Source organism: Thalia democratica, chromosome 1 (genome assembly GCF_965202585.1).
Source record: "Thalia democratica chromosome 1, ktThaDemo2.hap1.1, whole genome shotgun sequence".
NCBI lineage: Eukaryota > Metazoa > Chordata > Thaliacea > Salpida > Salpidae > Thalia > Thalia democratica.
In genome coordinates this window covers 86,834,652-86,851,242 of record NC_139165.1, presented here as the reverse complement: position 1 = coordinate 86,851,242, position 16,591 = coordinate 86,834,652, and the positions used below count along the sequence as shown (strand labels likewise).

At 25.5% G+C, this 16,591-nt stretch overlaps 2 protein-coding genes across 2 annotated transcripts; both read right to left on the bottom strand.

Annotated features, from left to right (window-relative positions):
* Positions 1-1,132: 1,132 nt before the first annotated feature.
* Positions 1,133-1,831, bottom strand: LOC145840694 (kelch-like protein 26). Its single transcript, XM_082948023.1, has one exon. It carries the CDS (start codon positions 1,829-1,831, stop codon positions 1,133-1,135), a length of 699 nt encoding a protein of 232 aa, XP_082804149.1.
* An 8,932-nt stretch (positions 1,832-10,763) lies between these two features.
* LOC145840684 (serine/threonine-protein kinase VRK1-like) lies at positions 10,764-11,306 on the bottom strand. Its single transcript, XM_082948012.1, has one exon. It carries the CDS (start codon positions 11,304-11,306, stop codon positions 10,764-10,766), a length of 543 nt encoding a protein of 180 aa, XP_082804138.1.
* Positions 11,307-16,591: the final 5,285 nt, after the last annotated feature.

Below are 16,591 nucleotides of genomic sequence, written 5' to 3'. Positions count from 1 at the left end.
AAAGTATATTTTAAATTAACTATTTACAGTTTTCTTTATAACTTTTTAGTATTTCTTTTAAACAAGACATCTACTTCATTACTACATCCCACGTGATACCCCTGCCATGTATCGTTTTTTTAAAAGAAAAACAAAGGTTTTATTTATCGAAAAAAAAAACAGTCTCAGTCTTATACACACACTTAGAAGAGATCTTTCGTTTATTAAAAAGCAAACAATTTCAGTTCTTACTCATATAGGATTCTATTTGAATAAGAATTGAAAATGTTTGATTTTTATTAAACGAAAGATCTCTTTCAAGTGTGTGTATAAGACTGAGACTGATTTTTTTGATGGTTTTAACTATCAAACTATTTTATTTTTTATTCTTATTAAGTCAAATTTTCATTCCTGTCCAGTCTTTAAAATCAAAAGAGGCAGACTACCTACATCCCATTTTAAATTTAAGTTTTTTATAAGATTAGACTTTTGCTCTACTTAAAAATGCAAAAAGTGTTTCAAAAAAAAATTAATATTTTAAAAAATTAAGAAAAAATCGAAAGTTATCTGTTGTTTCTTTTAAGTTTGAAATAATTGTAACTTAACTTAAATTTATTTTAAGTAGAAAAATAAACTTATTGAATTATTTTATTTTAATTTGACTGGTTTAACGTTTGTTTATAAATATCAATGTATCATTATAAACTAAACTTAATGAAGTATTTTACGAAAACTTATATGAAAACAAACGTTGAACCAGTTCTATTTAAAAACACTAAAAAAAAGCTTTAAGAAATATTCAAGCTTGTCTAAAAATATATTTTAAGTATATGTATATTCTACTCAAAAAAGGTAGTACAGTTACAATTTTTATTATATAGTAAGCTCTAATTTTTTTTTCTTTGAATTAATATTTATCATAGAGAATTTTAGTAGCAAAAGATAGTCTCAGAAAGTTATTTTATTATATTTATCAGAAATTGTTTTTTTTTTGCAAAACAATAAAAAACGACATAGCTATATTTCGAGCTTGTGTACCTATTGAAATTAGGTTATACATTAATCGTCAAAATTAAAAAGTAAACTATCACTAAAATAAAAATTGAAACAAAATTTATACAACATCTTTATTTTTTAAAATTGTAGTCGATAATTAACTATGCATTATTTGACCTTCGTTTTCTGTGAAGTAACCAACCCAAATTGTATTCCATTCATCTTTCTTTGTATCGTAGATAAAAATGTTGTCTTTTAATTTGTCTTCAAAATCATACTTTACTACAACTTTGTCTTTTATTCGGAAAAACAAAATTTTAAGTTCATTAAAGGCTTTCAATCCATAATCCAATGGCAATGGTTTGAGGAGAGTGAACTTATTTGATACACAATCAAATACTTCACAATTTCGAATGTTTATTCCGCCTATAACATAAAGTTTGTTGCCCATACCTACTGACCCATGATAGTACCTTCTTTCTGTTAGATTAGGCATGAACGACCATTCATTTTCAAAATGATCATACGCTTCTACAGAATTTTGCGCATACCAGCCTCCAGTCACAACAATTTTTCCTGCAAAAACGACGCAAGAGTGGTGACACCTCGGTTCTTGCAGGTCTTGTAGTTTGGTAAAATTAGCAGTTTCAGGATCGTACACCGCACAATAAGTTGTTTCGTCATTGTTGTCCAAACCTCCGGTCACGTAAAGCTTGTCCATAAAAATACAGGCTGTGAAACTGCGAAAATTTTCACAACCAATATTCGGCTCAATTTTATCGAAGCTTCTCTTTTCGGTTGAATACAGTTTAAAATAATTGCGATTTCTTGTGTTGCAGAACTCAAAACTTTTCATTTCGAACTCTTGAAAATGCTGGTCAATGCTTCTAAACTCAATGTCTGACCTAAGGCAAGTAATATGAGAGCAAAAATTAAAAAGAGTAAAGTTATCTATGCAGAAACGATTTTGAAAGCAATCAGAACCTGAGTTTTTTTGCTTTTGCTTATTTGCTAAGATAGTTTCCATATAAATGCAGCATTTTCGACAGGACTGGCAAAACTTGTTGTTTTTAACGAGTTTTTCTATAATTTCATCAGTCAACAAGGGTAGCCTAACAAATTTTAAAAGATCACACATATAGTGTTTTCGAGAGTTTTCATCGTATTCAATCCAGTTAACAATAGCTTCAAAAACTTCAATCTCCGAACTTACAGTTATCGTTGATGCAGATATAAAAGCTTTAATTGTTTCATGATCAATATTTTTAAACCCAAGAGATTTTGAAAATCTTACAAAGTTGTTTTCAACAACAGTAACTAAAAATTTTTTTAATAATTTTAAAGAAAATAATTTAGTTAGCTTTAAGAAACAGAAAATGTTTTTATTTTTAATCAACGCTTTCAAGTCTTCCCCGTAGATCCCTTCATCTGCTTGTAAAAGTTTTGCCGACTTTAAAATGAGAAGGAAATTTTTTCTAAAAGTTATCATTTCACCTGTTTAAAAATAATTTGTAATAAACTGAACAAATGTTAAAAAAATATTATGGTAAAAAAACCTATATGCTTTGGTTATTTAACTAAAGAACATCATTAAATATTTATATATTCAAAAGAGTTTTATATTATAACTGTCTTAACATAGTTCGAAATAATTACTCAATTTAAATGAAATCCGTTTTTAGTACAAAATATAACAGCTTACTTGAACCAGGTAAAAATTGTTCAAATTCCTTTACATTTTTTTGTGATCCATTCTCTGTTATTTTTAAATAAGCTATTTTCTTTACTTTCTGAACGAAATGGTCCGGATTCATTTTATTTCTATTTGGAGATATTTATAAGGTTGCTTTATATTTTGAATTAAATCTGCAAAGATTTACTTACTTAATTATCAATTATAAAAATTACTAGCTTATTTACTTGACTAATAAAATAGTTTCAGTGCTTAAACTATAAATAGGCACTTCACTTGGTAATTTGAATTTGGCATGAATTATATAATAAGTTTATTAGTTACTGATGAAAAAATGTGTTGTAAGCTTTTAGTGAACCAAAATAAAAACGATAGTTAAATTTAAGCTTAACGCAGAATTAGATGATATTAAAAGATATTTTAAACTACTTTTGAAAACCAGGCATTACTTTTGGTGGTTTTATTCATTATAAAGAATATATCAAACATTGAAAAATTAAAATCATTTTACTTTAGAAAACACTTTAAATGTTGTCAAGTCTTTTACACAAGGATTAAATCTAATTGAAATTTACTAAAAGTATATATAATTAAATAAAAAACTTACTTCTTAAAATAAATAGTAATTATCATTCATAAACATTAAAAAAATTACTTTACAATAAACATTACATTAAAAAATAGGCTTGGTTCCAGAATTACTTTTCGAAAGTTCTTACCATAATGGCACTGTAATAACACTGTGGGTTGTTGTATATATATGTCTTAAAAATGTTAACTTGCTTCAGATCAACTCGGTTCCTGGTTGACTTATTTTATAATGTTTAACATTTATAATCTTATTATAAAACAGCTCAAGTTCCCCTAATTATCTAAAGTTACAGCAGAAAAAAAAAGTTATAAAGCATACAAAGTATCAAGTTAGTCTAATCTAAACATTAATTAAATAAATACATTAAAGTAAACACTAGTAAGAAGGTAAAAACTTTTCAAAAAATGTTTTGAAGCTTTTACACTTAAAAAAATTAATGTTACTCAAAATTCTCTAAAAGCTTCTAAGAATAATTAATAAAAAAAAAAAAAACAACTCAGCCAAAAAATCCGATAACTGTCACAATAGAAACAACTTTTTCAACTAAAAATTTTTAGTTGTCATATCTAAAAAAGAATGCTCAGTTTAATGGGATGTAAAGAGCTTATTTAAATAGATTTATTCAAGTTGTATATTATATTTGCGACCGGTTTCAATGGCAAGAGATTGTGACCGATAGTTGTCATATCTATACAAACCCATATGATACAAGCTCCCAAAAGTTTTTAGCACGTAACAAGTCGTTGCTGTTTGAGTTACTAATAAAATTTTTCTTTTTCTAATTTGCTATTAAAGTTCAAGAGTCTTAATTAATTTACTCTGACTTAAAACCGGTCACAATTTATGTGACTTGAATGTACTCATCATCAATTATCAATTCTCATGTGAGTTATTTAGACTTATTATTTGTTTATTATTTAATAAACTTTTTGACTTAAAAATTTTCAATTTTGTTATGACTTCATAATTTTAAACTTTATAAGGTCTATTTGGGCTTAGTAGTTTGAAAATTTGTCCGTTTCCTTTAGTCTTTGTGAACTTAAACTTTGGCAGTTCTATAGTAACCTTGTGGACTTTAAAATTGTCAGTTAAATTTGATTTTGTGAACTTAAAATTTACTAATTTTATAGTGATTTTGTAGACCTACACTCGGACATCACCCTTTATGTTTATTATTTTAGAACCCTATGGTGTTTTTATCAATATGACTTCTTATTGGCTAATGGTCTATTTAACCCTCATGTCTTTACTGTTATGATAAACCTAAAGGGCTACTAAAAGGGCAATTAGAAAATGTGAGTACTTCCTCTTGGAAATTAAATGAAAGCTTTATTGTAAAATTTCTCTAAATCCACTATTACATAAAGCACTATGAAAAGAAAATGCACAAAATTTTTAAAGATATGAAAAAAAAGTGTAATAAATACATCTAGTATCAAACCAATATTATATTGATCAATCTTACAAATAGTAATATTTCAAAATTTGATTGTTATAAAAACTGTTTAAGTTGTTTTTTTAAAGAATTAAGGTAAATTAAAATAAAAAAATAATTTAGCATATGGTCATTAGTTCAAAATCAGTTTGTTTTTTAAAACCTTAAACTTTTATTGTGTTAATCAGAATTTCAACAAATCATTTTTATTTCAAAAATAGTATTAAGCATTACTATAAAGAGTGTAGTATATGAAAAACAGAAAATTAAAAATCACAAAAACAGGTATTTGAAAGCCACTTGGTAAAAATTCAAGTTTCAGCATTTTACGGGTCTTTTATGTCTTAGATAATAATAAATATTGTCTTTTTCTATTTTGTTATTAAAAGCCATACATGAAACTTAAATCGACATACTGTGACTTAAAATTGGTCACCACATTTTGTGGCTTATTTATTCTAATTCTTCTATAGTTCTACTGTAACTTTGTAGACTAAATTTTGTCAGACCTTGTTTGACTTTTTAGACTTATTTTTGTCAGATATACTTTGACTTTGTGGGATATAATTTGTCTTTTTTTTTAAACTTTGGAAAATTTTTTTGTAAGTTCTTTTTCGACTTTTTAGACATGAAATTAGTCAGTTCTATTTTGACTTTGATGACTTAAATTCTGTTATTCTACTTTGACTTTTTAAACCAAACCTTGTCAGTTCTACTTTGACATTTTGGACTAAATTTTGTAAGGTCTATTGTGAACTTGGTAGAGTAAAACAAGAAACTACCCATTGTGACTTATTTTACTTAAACTTTGTCATGTACTTTTTGTAATTTAAAAACTTAAATTATGTCATTACCCTTTATGGTTTAAATTTTATTTCCCTGTTGCATTTTTATCAATATGACCCCTTATTGTTTGAAGGTTTTTCAAGCCCCTATATCTTTCTGGTTATGGTTAAACCTTAGGGTTTTAAAGGCAGATAGTAAATGTTAGTAGTGCTTTCTAAATATTAGTACAATAATTATTGTAGTTTTTATTTACTTTACTATTAAATAGTATAGACTAAATAATGAAAATAACCTAAGTAAAACAATATTAGAACAAAATATGTTAAATACTGGCTTAAAAATAAAGGTTATATAAACAGGTAAAATGTGTTTTGATAAATACTGTATTGGTTTTATTAAACTGTTACCTAAAAGACTTGAGATTCTTTACCTTGAGAAGCCATGAAAGGTTATAGCGAAAATTAAAACCACACTAAAACCATAATAAAATTTAAATATGGTACTAATGGTACTAAACGGTATTCTATACTATTTATGATAAGGACGCATGACTTTAGGTGGTTATATTTAATATTAAAGATCATATCACAAACTAAAAAGCTAAGAACAAAATACTTTAAACTTAAAAAATACTTTAAAGGTGGTCAAAGTTTTAACACAAGAATTAAATCTCATAGGATTGTACTATAAGTATATATAATTAATATAAGATCTAACTACTTAGAAACAGTATAAAAAAAGTTAAAGCTATGGATGAAGATTAATTAACTAATAAACTAAATGGTTCAAATATAATTTAAAACCAAACTTTCTAACCGTTTTAAATAAATATTTAGTTCTATAATACTAAATAACTTTCAGGGCTACTCTATATAAAACTATGCATGACAATGATTGATCATATTGTGTTAAAGAACAATTGCAAACACAAAGAATTATATTAAAAACATCATACTTCAGAAATTACTTTAAATGGGCTCAAAACTTTTACACAAGATTTAATGTAAAAAGGAATATACTTAAAGATTGTTTAAAACAAAATAAGACTTGTATATTAAGAATGTAGATAAAAAAAAATTATAAACAAGGACATGACTAAAAAAAATATTTTATATAACTCAAAAAATTAAAATAAATGACAATTCTGGAAAACCATGTTTATTGCAGCAGACTGTTGCCAAAATGCATTCCCGCCCCATCTGATGAAAGTTTATATATGGTTTCAATGTGGAATTATAAACTTGCATCAGTAAACTCGTGATGCTCTTTATTTTCTCCATATATAAACTGTTTTAAACTTGCATCAGTTATTTTATACTGTTTCTTTCTGGGATTTCGCCTTAAACACAAAACGGTTTCAAGTATATTTTGATATACCATTAAACTCCCCTTTTTCTATTTTTTAAAAGAATAATCGCCTTATCCTACTCTGGTTTTTGTTGGAAAATGAACACTACTTTTCTTTCTTAAACAGCAAAAAAGTATTATATCAAAGTTTAATTAGGCGCCAAACTATAAGAAATGGTCTTTTAGTTCTAACTTCTTTTGTTTTCTATAACCAAAAAACTTTTTTTTTGTGTTTACCAGAACTTCAACAAATCATTTTTATTTCACAAATAATATAAAGCATTACAACTTACTATAAAAACTGCAGTATATGAAAAACAGAAAAATAATAAAAACACCAAAAAATTCACTCGAATGCATATACCAAACCCTTGGTAAAAATTCCTATAAGTTTTCAGCATTTTACTGGTCTTTTTTGTCTTATATAGTAATAAATATTGTCTTTTCTGTTTTTTTGTTAAAAACCTTACATGAAACGTAAATCAACTTACTGTGTACGAATCGATAACCGAAAGGTCATTTGTACACTAAGTCCTTAGACCAAACTTTTTGAGCGATTTTTTCACGTTAAATAAACAATATTATTTGGACACCACTTTTTGTGGCTTATTTATACTAATTCTTTTTTAATTCTACTGTTACTTTTAGGATTCATTTTGACAGATCTACTTTGACTTTTTGGACTAAATTTAGTCAGGTCTGTTTTGATATTGTAGACTTGAAATTTGTCAGTTCTCTTTTTACTTTATTACTCAAAGTTTTGTCATTCTTCTTTGACTCTTCTAACTAAAGTTTTTCAGTTCTATTTTGACTTTTTCGTCTAAATTTTGTCGAATCTATTGTGAATTTGGGGACTAAAACTAGAAAAATAACTTTTCTGACTTGTTTGACTTATCCTTTTTCACCTACTTTCTATGACTTAAGAACTTAAATTGTGTCTTTGTATATTTTCGGAAAAGTTTGACTAAAAGATTGACACCTACTTTTTGTGACTTAAAATCTTAAATTGTGACATATCCTTTTGTGGTTTAGTTATTAATCTTCCTGTGGTATTTTTATCAATGTAACCCATTTTGTCTGGTAATGGTTTTTTCAAGCCCGTATATCTTCCTGGTAGTGATTCAAACTAAAATGGATTTTGAAAGGGCATATCGTTATGTGAATAATGGTCTAAAAAATTAAATGCAAGCTTTATTGTAAATTTTCTCTTCATATACTGTTACATTAAATTAACTACAAAATAAAAACGACATAAAACATGAATGTGAGACAAAAATTTAATAAAAACTGCCTTAAATATAAAAAGTAATATAATAGTAAAGTTTGTTTTCGTAAAATACTGTTTTGGTCTTATTTAATTGTTACCTGAATAACTGGTGATTCTTTACTTGGGAGAAGCCAAATGTAACCCAAAATGTAGTTTACTTAAATTAATAATTCATATTTTTACAATATATTTTGAACCACATTTTTAAATTGTAACAAATAAATAATAATATTAACTTATCTAATACTACATATTACTTAAGGCTACTATTTATAAAACTAGGCAGGACAACTAATTAAGGAACTGTATTAAAGTACAATTTCAAAGACTACTAAATATAAAGAACAACATACTTTAAAAAATGGTTTATGTATGGTTAAAACTTTTACACAAGAATTAATCTAACAGAAATATAGTTTAAGAATGTATAAAACTAAATAAAACTTAATAACCTAGAATTTGAATATAAAATCCTTATAAAAAGTTATACTACTAAAAAAACACTTTACATAACAAAAAACTACAATATAAATGTCTTTTCTGGAATAAAATGTTTTTTGAAGCAAACCGTGGCTAGAATGCATACCGGCTCCAACTGATGAGAGTTTATTTAAGGTTGCAATATGGAAACTTCCATGAGTAAACTCGTGACTCATCTTTATTTTTTTCTTATATTTACTCTTTATAGCTTGCTTCAGTATTTTAAATTGTTTCTATCTGGTATTTATTGTTAAACACAAAACGTTTCCAAATATAATTTATGTACCAATACAATGAAAGTAATAAACAATATAAAACAAAATACTTTGCAACAAACAATGCATTAACTTCTTGAACTACATCTGGAAGGTTCTATGTAGAACGTTACTGCAATCACACTGTGGCTAGTTTATATTGTTACATCTAAAAATGTAAACTTTCGTCATATCAATTTAATTTCTGGTTGACTTATTACATAATATTTAGCATTTAAATAAATGGAACATAAGTAAAACTGGTATTCCATTACACTTCCTCTTCCTGCCATCTACATCAGATTATTACTCTACCATTAATCTCCCTTTTTGCTCAATGAGATGCTCATTCCACTATACTCTTCTTTATTGCTAAGATAATAAAGAGGAAAAGTAATTTTCATTATCAAACAGTGCAACTTCCCCTAGTTCTTTAAAGTTACAGCAAAGAAAACAAACATACAATGTATCAAACTAGTCTAAACACTAATCAAGTTGATACATTAAAGTAGACACTAGTACAATTTTTTTTTTCAAGAAATGGTTTTAAAGCTTTAAATTTTTAAAATAACTAATATTACTTAAAACTATGTAAAATATTTTATCAGAAAAATGTTTTAACAGCTTGGCAAAAAAATCCGATAAACATTATTATAGAAACAACTTTTTCAACTAAAAATTTTCAATTGTCATACCTTTGCAAAGCGATATCATACAAGTTCCAAAAAATTTTCAGCACATTACAGATCTTTACTCCTTACAGAATATTCTCCTTTTCTGTAATACTATTAAGATTTAAGAGCCTTATATATATTTTACATCACTTACTTTGACTTAAAATTGGTTACATCATTTTTGACTTATTTGTACTCATACATTGTCATATCTCTTTTGACTTATTTGGACGTATTTTTTTTCACTTATAAATGATATTTTCCTTGAAAAAATTTTAGTACTAAAGTTCTTCAAAAATTAAAATTATAGTTATTTTAATCAAAATATTAAATTTATTTAATGTAAAACTAAAGCTATTGAAAGGTCAAAGTTAAACTTTTTTTTAAAGTAGTTTTCTAATACTTTGTGTAGTATATGCCACACAGCTAGAGAAAACTGAAATTTAGGAAAAAAATGCTAACCTCTAAAGTTTTAAAGATTTTATTTTTCGCTTATTATTCATATGAAATAAAAAAGTATTACATAAGAGTTTTAAGCTTTTATTTTTTATATAGTTATTTAAAGAAAGTTTGAGTTTAATTAAAATCTTTTATCTTTTTCCTAATTAGTATATTTCCTGGCAAAGTTTCACCATCTTTTCTTAAAGAACATAAAATAAGTTTAGCAATTACAACTTATTCAAACTTTTAAAAAATTTACTAGAAAAAATTGCTTTATATATTTGTATTAGAAACGTTTTATTTAACTAGTTTAACTGGTAACTCGAAAACTATTTTTTTGATAACTTAAAAAAGTATTAAACTTCACTTACGATTTTAAACAAAACCCAACACTAAAAGGTTTTTGTTTATTTTAATTTAAGAATCAGTTAACATGCTACAAAAAACAAAAAAAAAAAATCAAACAATTTTATAAAAATGATATAAGAGAAATACAAATTATTTCATTTTATACCTCAATAACTAAAAAAAAAACGATACTTCAGGGCTTAAAAACATTTTCAGTCGTATCTAACAACTTTTGTTTAACTTATAATTATTTTACCAATTTTTTAAATGCGCTGCAGTATTTGGAGTAGTTTGGCAGTTCAGAGACACTCAATTGTTGAATTTCTTCCAAAAAAACCTTTAATTCGTTTTCTAAGTCACTATAGTCGCAGTGTCGAGCTCTTAACTTACCAGTTCTTAATCCAATTAGAGTGTAAGCAAGCATTTCTAAGTCTTTCTTACTGCTTGAATTTTCAATTTTGTCTGAAGACGTTAATTGCTGCGATTTTCTAATGATTTCTTCTGATTTTCAATGCTATGGTCTTCTTCTGAAAAATGAGTGCTGGCTTGACCAAAGTCGATTAAATAAACTGATGTAGGATTTTCAAACCCAAACATCAGGTTGTTGGGTTTGATGTCGTTGTGAATCACTCCACTTTTGTGTATAGACTCTAGTATACTCAACGCTTGGATAGCCACGTTTAGCGTGATTTGCAGCGGAAGCTTTCCCTCTGGGTTGTTTTTAACTACTTGGGAAAGGTCATTTCCGAGTTTTTCTATTAGAAAGTGATTTTTTCCATCGACATTAAACATAACACTGGCCCTGGGAACTCCACTCACGTTTTCTTTTTGAAGGTGTTTCAAAACTTTGTACTCGTGAAACAAAAACTTGTCGTCTTGCTCTTCGTGTGAACGTTTTGCAACGAGTGGAGTCTCGTCGTATTCAACGTCGAATATAACTCCAAAGCTTCCACTGGCGAGCTTTTCTCCAAATCTTAACTTTTTTTCGTCGAAACGTTTTTCAGGTTCAAACATTGTTTGCTACCAAACTTAACTGTAAAATATGTTTTTATATTTAAAAAGTATTTAACTAAATTTTTCAATAACATACTAAATTGTTTATCTTGCAACCGTTAAATATTATTTAAATTTGATTGCTGTAATAACATTTTAGCTTATAAATCATATACAATTTTCACTATGTTTGCATTGACTGAAAAGAATTCAAACTAAAATAATACCTTGTTTACTTTATTATGTTAAGATTATAATAATTTTGCTCACGATGGAAGTTAGTAATAAAAAAATTGTTTCTTAATCACCAACTTACATAATTTTAGCCAAAATTTAATTTAATGGTTATTACAGCTCATAAAACTTGATTAAAATTTTAAGTGTTAAAAATATATGTTATTAATATTAATAATTTCTTAAAAACTAAAATGTAAAGTTATTTTTATTCTCTTCTTTGAAATTTTTTAATTTTTTTTAACAGTATACTTGTTTTAGAGTTATATTTGTATAACTTTATACATTAAATATAATAAACAACAAGATCAAGTATATTGATATATTTTTAGATTAAAGTTTTATTAGTTTGCATAGTGAACTAACTCAAAATTTTTATAAGTAAATAAGCTGTAAATATGTATAACATATTTAATATGCATAATAACATACTCAATTTTTAACTAATTAAAAAAAATTATAAAGATTTTATGAGAATTATTTTATCTTTTTGTTTTATCATTATTTATAAACCTTGTTTAATTAAAATTTTCTATATATTAAACATTTATTTTTTACATAAAAATAAGGCTCTAATTAAAATATACTTTTGTTGTTACTTAAAAAGTTATGCTTTAATATAGTTGAGTCTAAATTAATCTACTGGAATGAATATATTGATTAGTATGATTAGATAACTTTTTTGTCTTTTTAATTTTTAACTCCAGTGATGTTTAAAACTATATAAAAATTAACATTTATTCAGTACTAGTTTAATACTACTTCCGTAAAATTTTAGCAGATTTTTATACATATTTTATTCTACGAAAAAGTACTATGTTGAACTATTCATGTGTTTAACCAGTAAAACTTTAAATAAAAAATTTGCTTTTTAAAACCTTTTTATATAATTTTTAGTAAAAATGCGTTTACAAAATCTTTAAATATTATTTATAAAAATATTGTCTAAAGTATTCTAGAAAAAATTCAATTTAAAATACTTATTTAATAGAAGTTAAATATTAATTAACATATGCATAGTAAATAACTTGTTGATAAAAATAAATTACATGCATTAAAAAAAAATTTAAAAGACTGGTTGTAAACAACTGTTGTTTTTTTTACGTTACTATAGCTTTTAATACTATGGTTCTATAAAATTAAGTAAAATTATATTTTTTATCAAAGTTTTAACTAGCGTTAAATTAATTTAAGAAATATTTATATACCTTTAAAAAGTTGTTGCACAATTTTAGGTAGTTTGTTTTAAGCAGTTTACTAAATATCTTAAATGTATAATTAGTTATGTTATTCATTCGTTGTATAAGTAAAATTATTTAATTAAAGTTGGGATTCTCATTCGTACAAACTTTGAATTTAAAGTTTGTTTGAAAAAGCTTTAAAATAAATTGTTTCATTTAACAGTTGCTAGTAAATACAACTCATTCTAGTAGAACTTTTATATAGTTTGACGAACCAAAAATTTATTAAAATTTTATATGCCTAAATCTTATCTAGTAGTATATTTAATTGTATTAATCGATTATCATTTTTAGTTTTATTAGATTTTAAACTAAAGACTATAAATTAAAAAAAAATACGATGTAATGAAAAAGTGCTTTTCATTAAAGTATATCTTTTATGAAGCTTTTATTATGTCTAAACAATATAAAAAAGTAATCAAAAACTTTTATTATTTTTGATTTATTTTCAAAAAACAAGTTAAGTAACTAATCTTTAAAACTTATTTATAGTGAAATTTATTTACTTCTACTAAAAAGACTTGCATAATTATTACTTTAATTTAGAAAATTTTTTCAACTTTAAATGTAACTCTAAGTAAATCAAAAAAAGAAACTTGTTTGCATCATAATACAGTAAGATAATCCTTAAATTAATTTTATTAATATCATGCAAGATATAAAGTTGTACAAATTTAAGTTTTATTACTATTACTTTACTAATAGTATAAAGATTTATTTGTTGAAACACCATATGATGAACGAAACTTGTAAAAATAAATCATAATACAAGTTGTTTTAAAGTTGTGGGAATCAAAAGAAAACTTAAACGAGTCAATAACTTTAGGCTTACGATCCCGAACAAATTCTAAAACCTTAAATCATGATGTATTTCTAATTTAATTTGACAAAAAATCTGTTTTTTAACTATACACTTAATCTGACTTTGTTTATAATAGTACGTAAGGCAAATTAAAGTATACAAATTTATCTTTAATGTGATTTTTTTTAAATATACAATGTATTACGTAGTGCGTAAAAACGTTTGCATGTTTTTAGACATTAGAAATAAGTCTATACTATCATTAAAATCAAGTTACAATCAAAATGGTCAAAATGAATAAAATCTAAAGAAAGTAATATTAAAAACTGGGATAAACAATTTATCAAAAATGTTTTTAAAATCAAATTAGTATAAACATATCACGTACATAGTTGTAAGGTCGAGTTAGAATCGGAGTAGTTAGAAGGTGATGAAGCTGTTAGCTACTTTGCAATTATTCCAAAAGTAGGTTTATGTGGATTTAAGTTTTAGGCAAAAATGATTTCCTAAAACTAGTTTTATATCTATATTTCAACTGTGGTTACATGTTCTTAGTTTGAATTTCTTTATTATTTTTTTTTTCTCAAAAGCTGTTTTTAAACAATCATATTAAATTTTTCGGTCTTAAACAAGCTACATAAAAAAAACAAACTAACAAACTTTTTACATTTTTTTAAAGAAAAATTTTGAAATCCTGGACAGTTGAAGTAAAAACTAAACATAGAATAAAAAAATACTTATAAGTTTGCAAAGGTAACTAGTTTTTAATCAGTTTATGCCGCACGATTCGTTTTTTTTACATGTTTTATTTTAAAACACAAATACTTTTTTTTTGTTATTATGAGTGTTATAAAGACACCTTATGAGTCCTTAACTTAACAAAATTAATCTTGAAGCATTAAAAAACTATTAAATAAGTTTAGGCTAGTAGTAAAACAATAACTTCAACAGTTTGTAAAATATTACATTAAAGCAATTTTTTAGAACTTTACTTTTCTATTAAACAATACAAAACAGTATCAAAAAAGGCACTTACTAATCTATATGTCCCATTAGACAACCAGCATCAACTGTGCATAATAAGTCCTCCTGGTGGATTTAATAACTTCCTTCAAACGTAATAAAATCAATTCAAGTAATAGTTTCTAAATTTAGTTAACAAAAGCACAAGTAAGTATTAACTATTTCGTTTATTACCTAGTTTCGGTTGGAAAAATTCTGACCTTCTCAAAAATAACAAAGTAGTTAACTTTATCTAAATATACTAACCGTATATTTAGCTTACGTGGAAATTTAAGTAAGCCGTAAATCCCGGGTAAAAACAAATTCCAGTGATACTTTGTGATTAAATAGTTTGCTTAGCATTTCATCAAACGAACTTTTTATCATTGTAAGTAAATGGCTTTGTTTATATTTCATTAGACAGATTGTTTCTGAGCTTTATAACTTTTCTAACTATGCTAAACCAACTTTTTGAGTTAAAAACAATAAAAATATATTATATAGTAGGCTAAAAAAGCGTTCAGTTCACTAAAAAAGTTGTAAGACGCTTAAAAAAATTTTGGATAAAATATAAAGTAGCAATCGTAACTAGGTAAAAATAATAATTTTATTTAGTTTATTATGTTAATTATTTCAAAGTTTGTTCCTTTTACAAATGGCCGTCACCGATAAACTGCTATTTTTTATAAAATGATTTACAAATAGATAGAACGAAGAGATTCGAGATTCTAACGTTGGTCGAGAGCATTTCGTTATAGTTTTGTAAACCGGGATAGTAGCAACAATGTTGTTAGGGTTGAGCAACTTAATGTCCTGTATCTTTGAAAAGATTGTACACATGAAGAACTTTTTAAACTTTAAGCTCAATCTTGTTACCTTAAGTTAGGATGATCGAGTCTATTATTAGCGTTTCCTTCTCAGATGAAGAGTTGAATTCTATTATGTTACTTTTGCTAAAAGATTTTAATACTGTTGAAGCATTTTAAGCTCACGGTAGTAACAATGCGTTCGACTATAATACTAAACTCGTTGCTAATGTTACTCAAAGTAGCAAAACGTTTAGGGTTTGTTCGGTCGGAGATAAGTTATTGAAACAATTCCAACAAAAAAAGGGAAGAAGATTTTTTATAAATTAAACAGCAGTTTGAAATCTAAAAAGTGCAAGTTTAAAAGTTTACAGATCAAGCAAACCAGAAGCAAATCTTTAAATTTTAAAGTTTCCGTAGAGAAAAAACTTGCTTACGTCAAAGAACGTTTTTCATTTTTGATTTTATGAAGAAAATACTAGGTTGCGTTTGATAAAGTACCAAATAAAGTCCTTCACAGTAGCACGATTTAGTCGATCTGGTTTAATTTTATTTTATTGTGACCAGGTGGGGCTTACAATTTAAAATTAAGAACAATAGGTTGGAAGCGCAAACAGGATAAACTGACAAAAACACTGCGGAGTTCCAGTTGTAATATATGTATATGTTTATACAAATGTTTGTTTTACCTCAATGTAATCAGAACCTCCCAGAGATTCCACATTAGAAGAGACCAACATGTTTGAAAATCCCTTTAAAGTTGGATGAACACGGGTTTAAAAAAGACTGTCTAACAGGTCATCGGCGATTGCGGAACACTTATTTAACAATTTTGAACAGGCAAAGATTTATAGTGACAGTCATTTCTCAATAAAAGTAAAGCACGTAATGATTATCATTTAAGTTATTTAGAATCATTGTTTATAAACACGTTTAAACCTAACTTATGAAAGCAAGAGTACGTTTATAAATCTATAATTTGTAAGTTTTAATGATTGTTGTTTGTCGCTAACTTTACTACTTAATTGTTTGCTTTGTTTTTATATTTAAAAATTTGCTTATCTTGGTTAAATTACTAATTAACATGTTTAAATTAAGTAATTATAAACTTTTAACCTGTCTTTGATTAATTTAGCTTAGTTATTAAATAGTATAAATTGAATTTTTTCTGATAAAACCCTCAACTGTTTATTTACTTAAAAAATTTACTTTCAAAGTTAG

What these genes read in the sequence shown, in the direction of transcription:
- LOC145840694 (XM_082948023.1), bottom strand. Translation starts at nt 1,831, where the DNA reads ATGAAAAGTTTTGAGTTCTGCAACACAAGAAATCGCAATTATTTTAAA.
- LOC145840684 (XM_082948012.1), bottom strand. Translation starts at nt 11,306, where the DNA reads ATGTTTGAACCTGAAAAACGTTTCGACGAAAAAAAGTTAAGATTTGGA.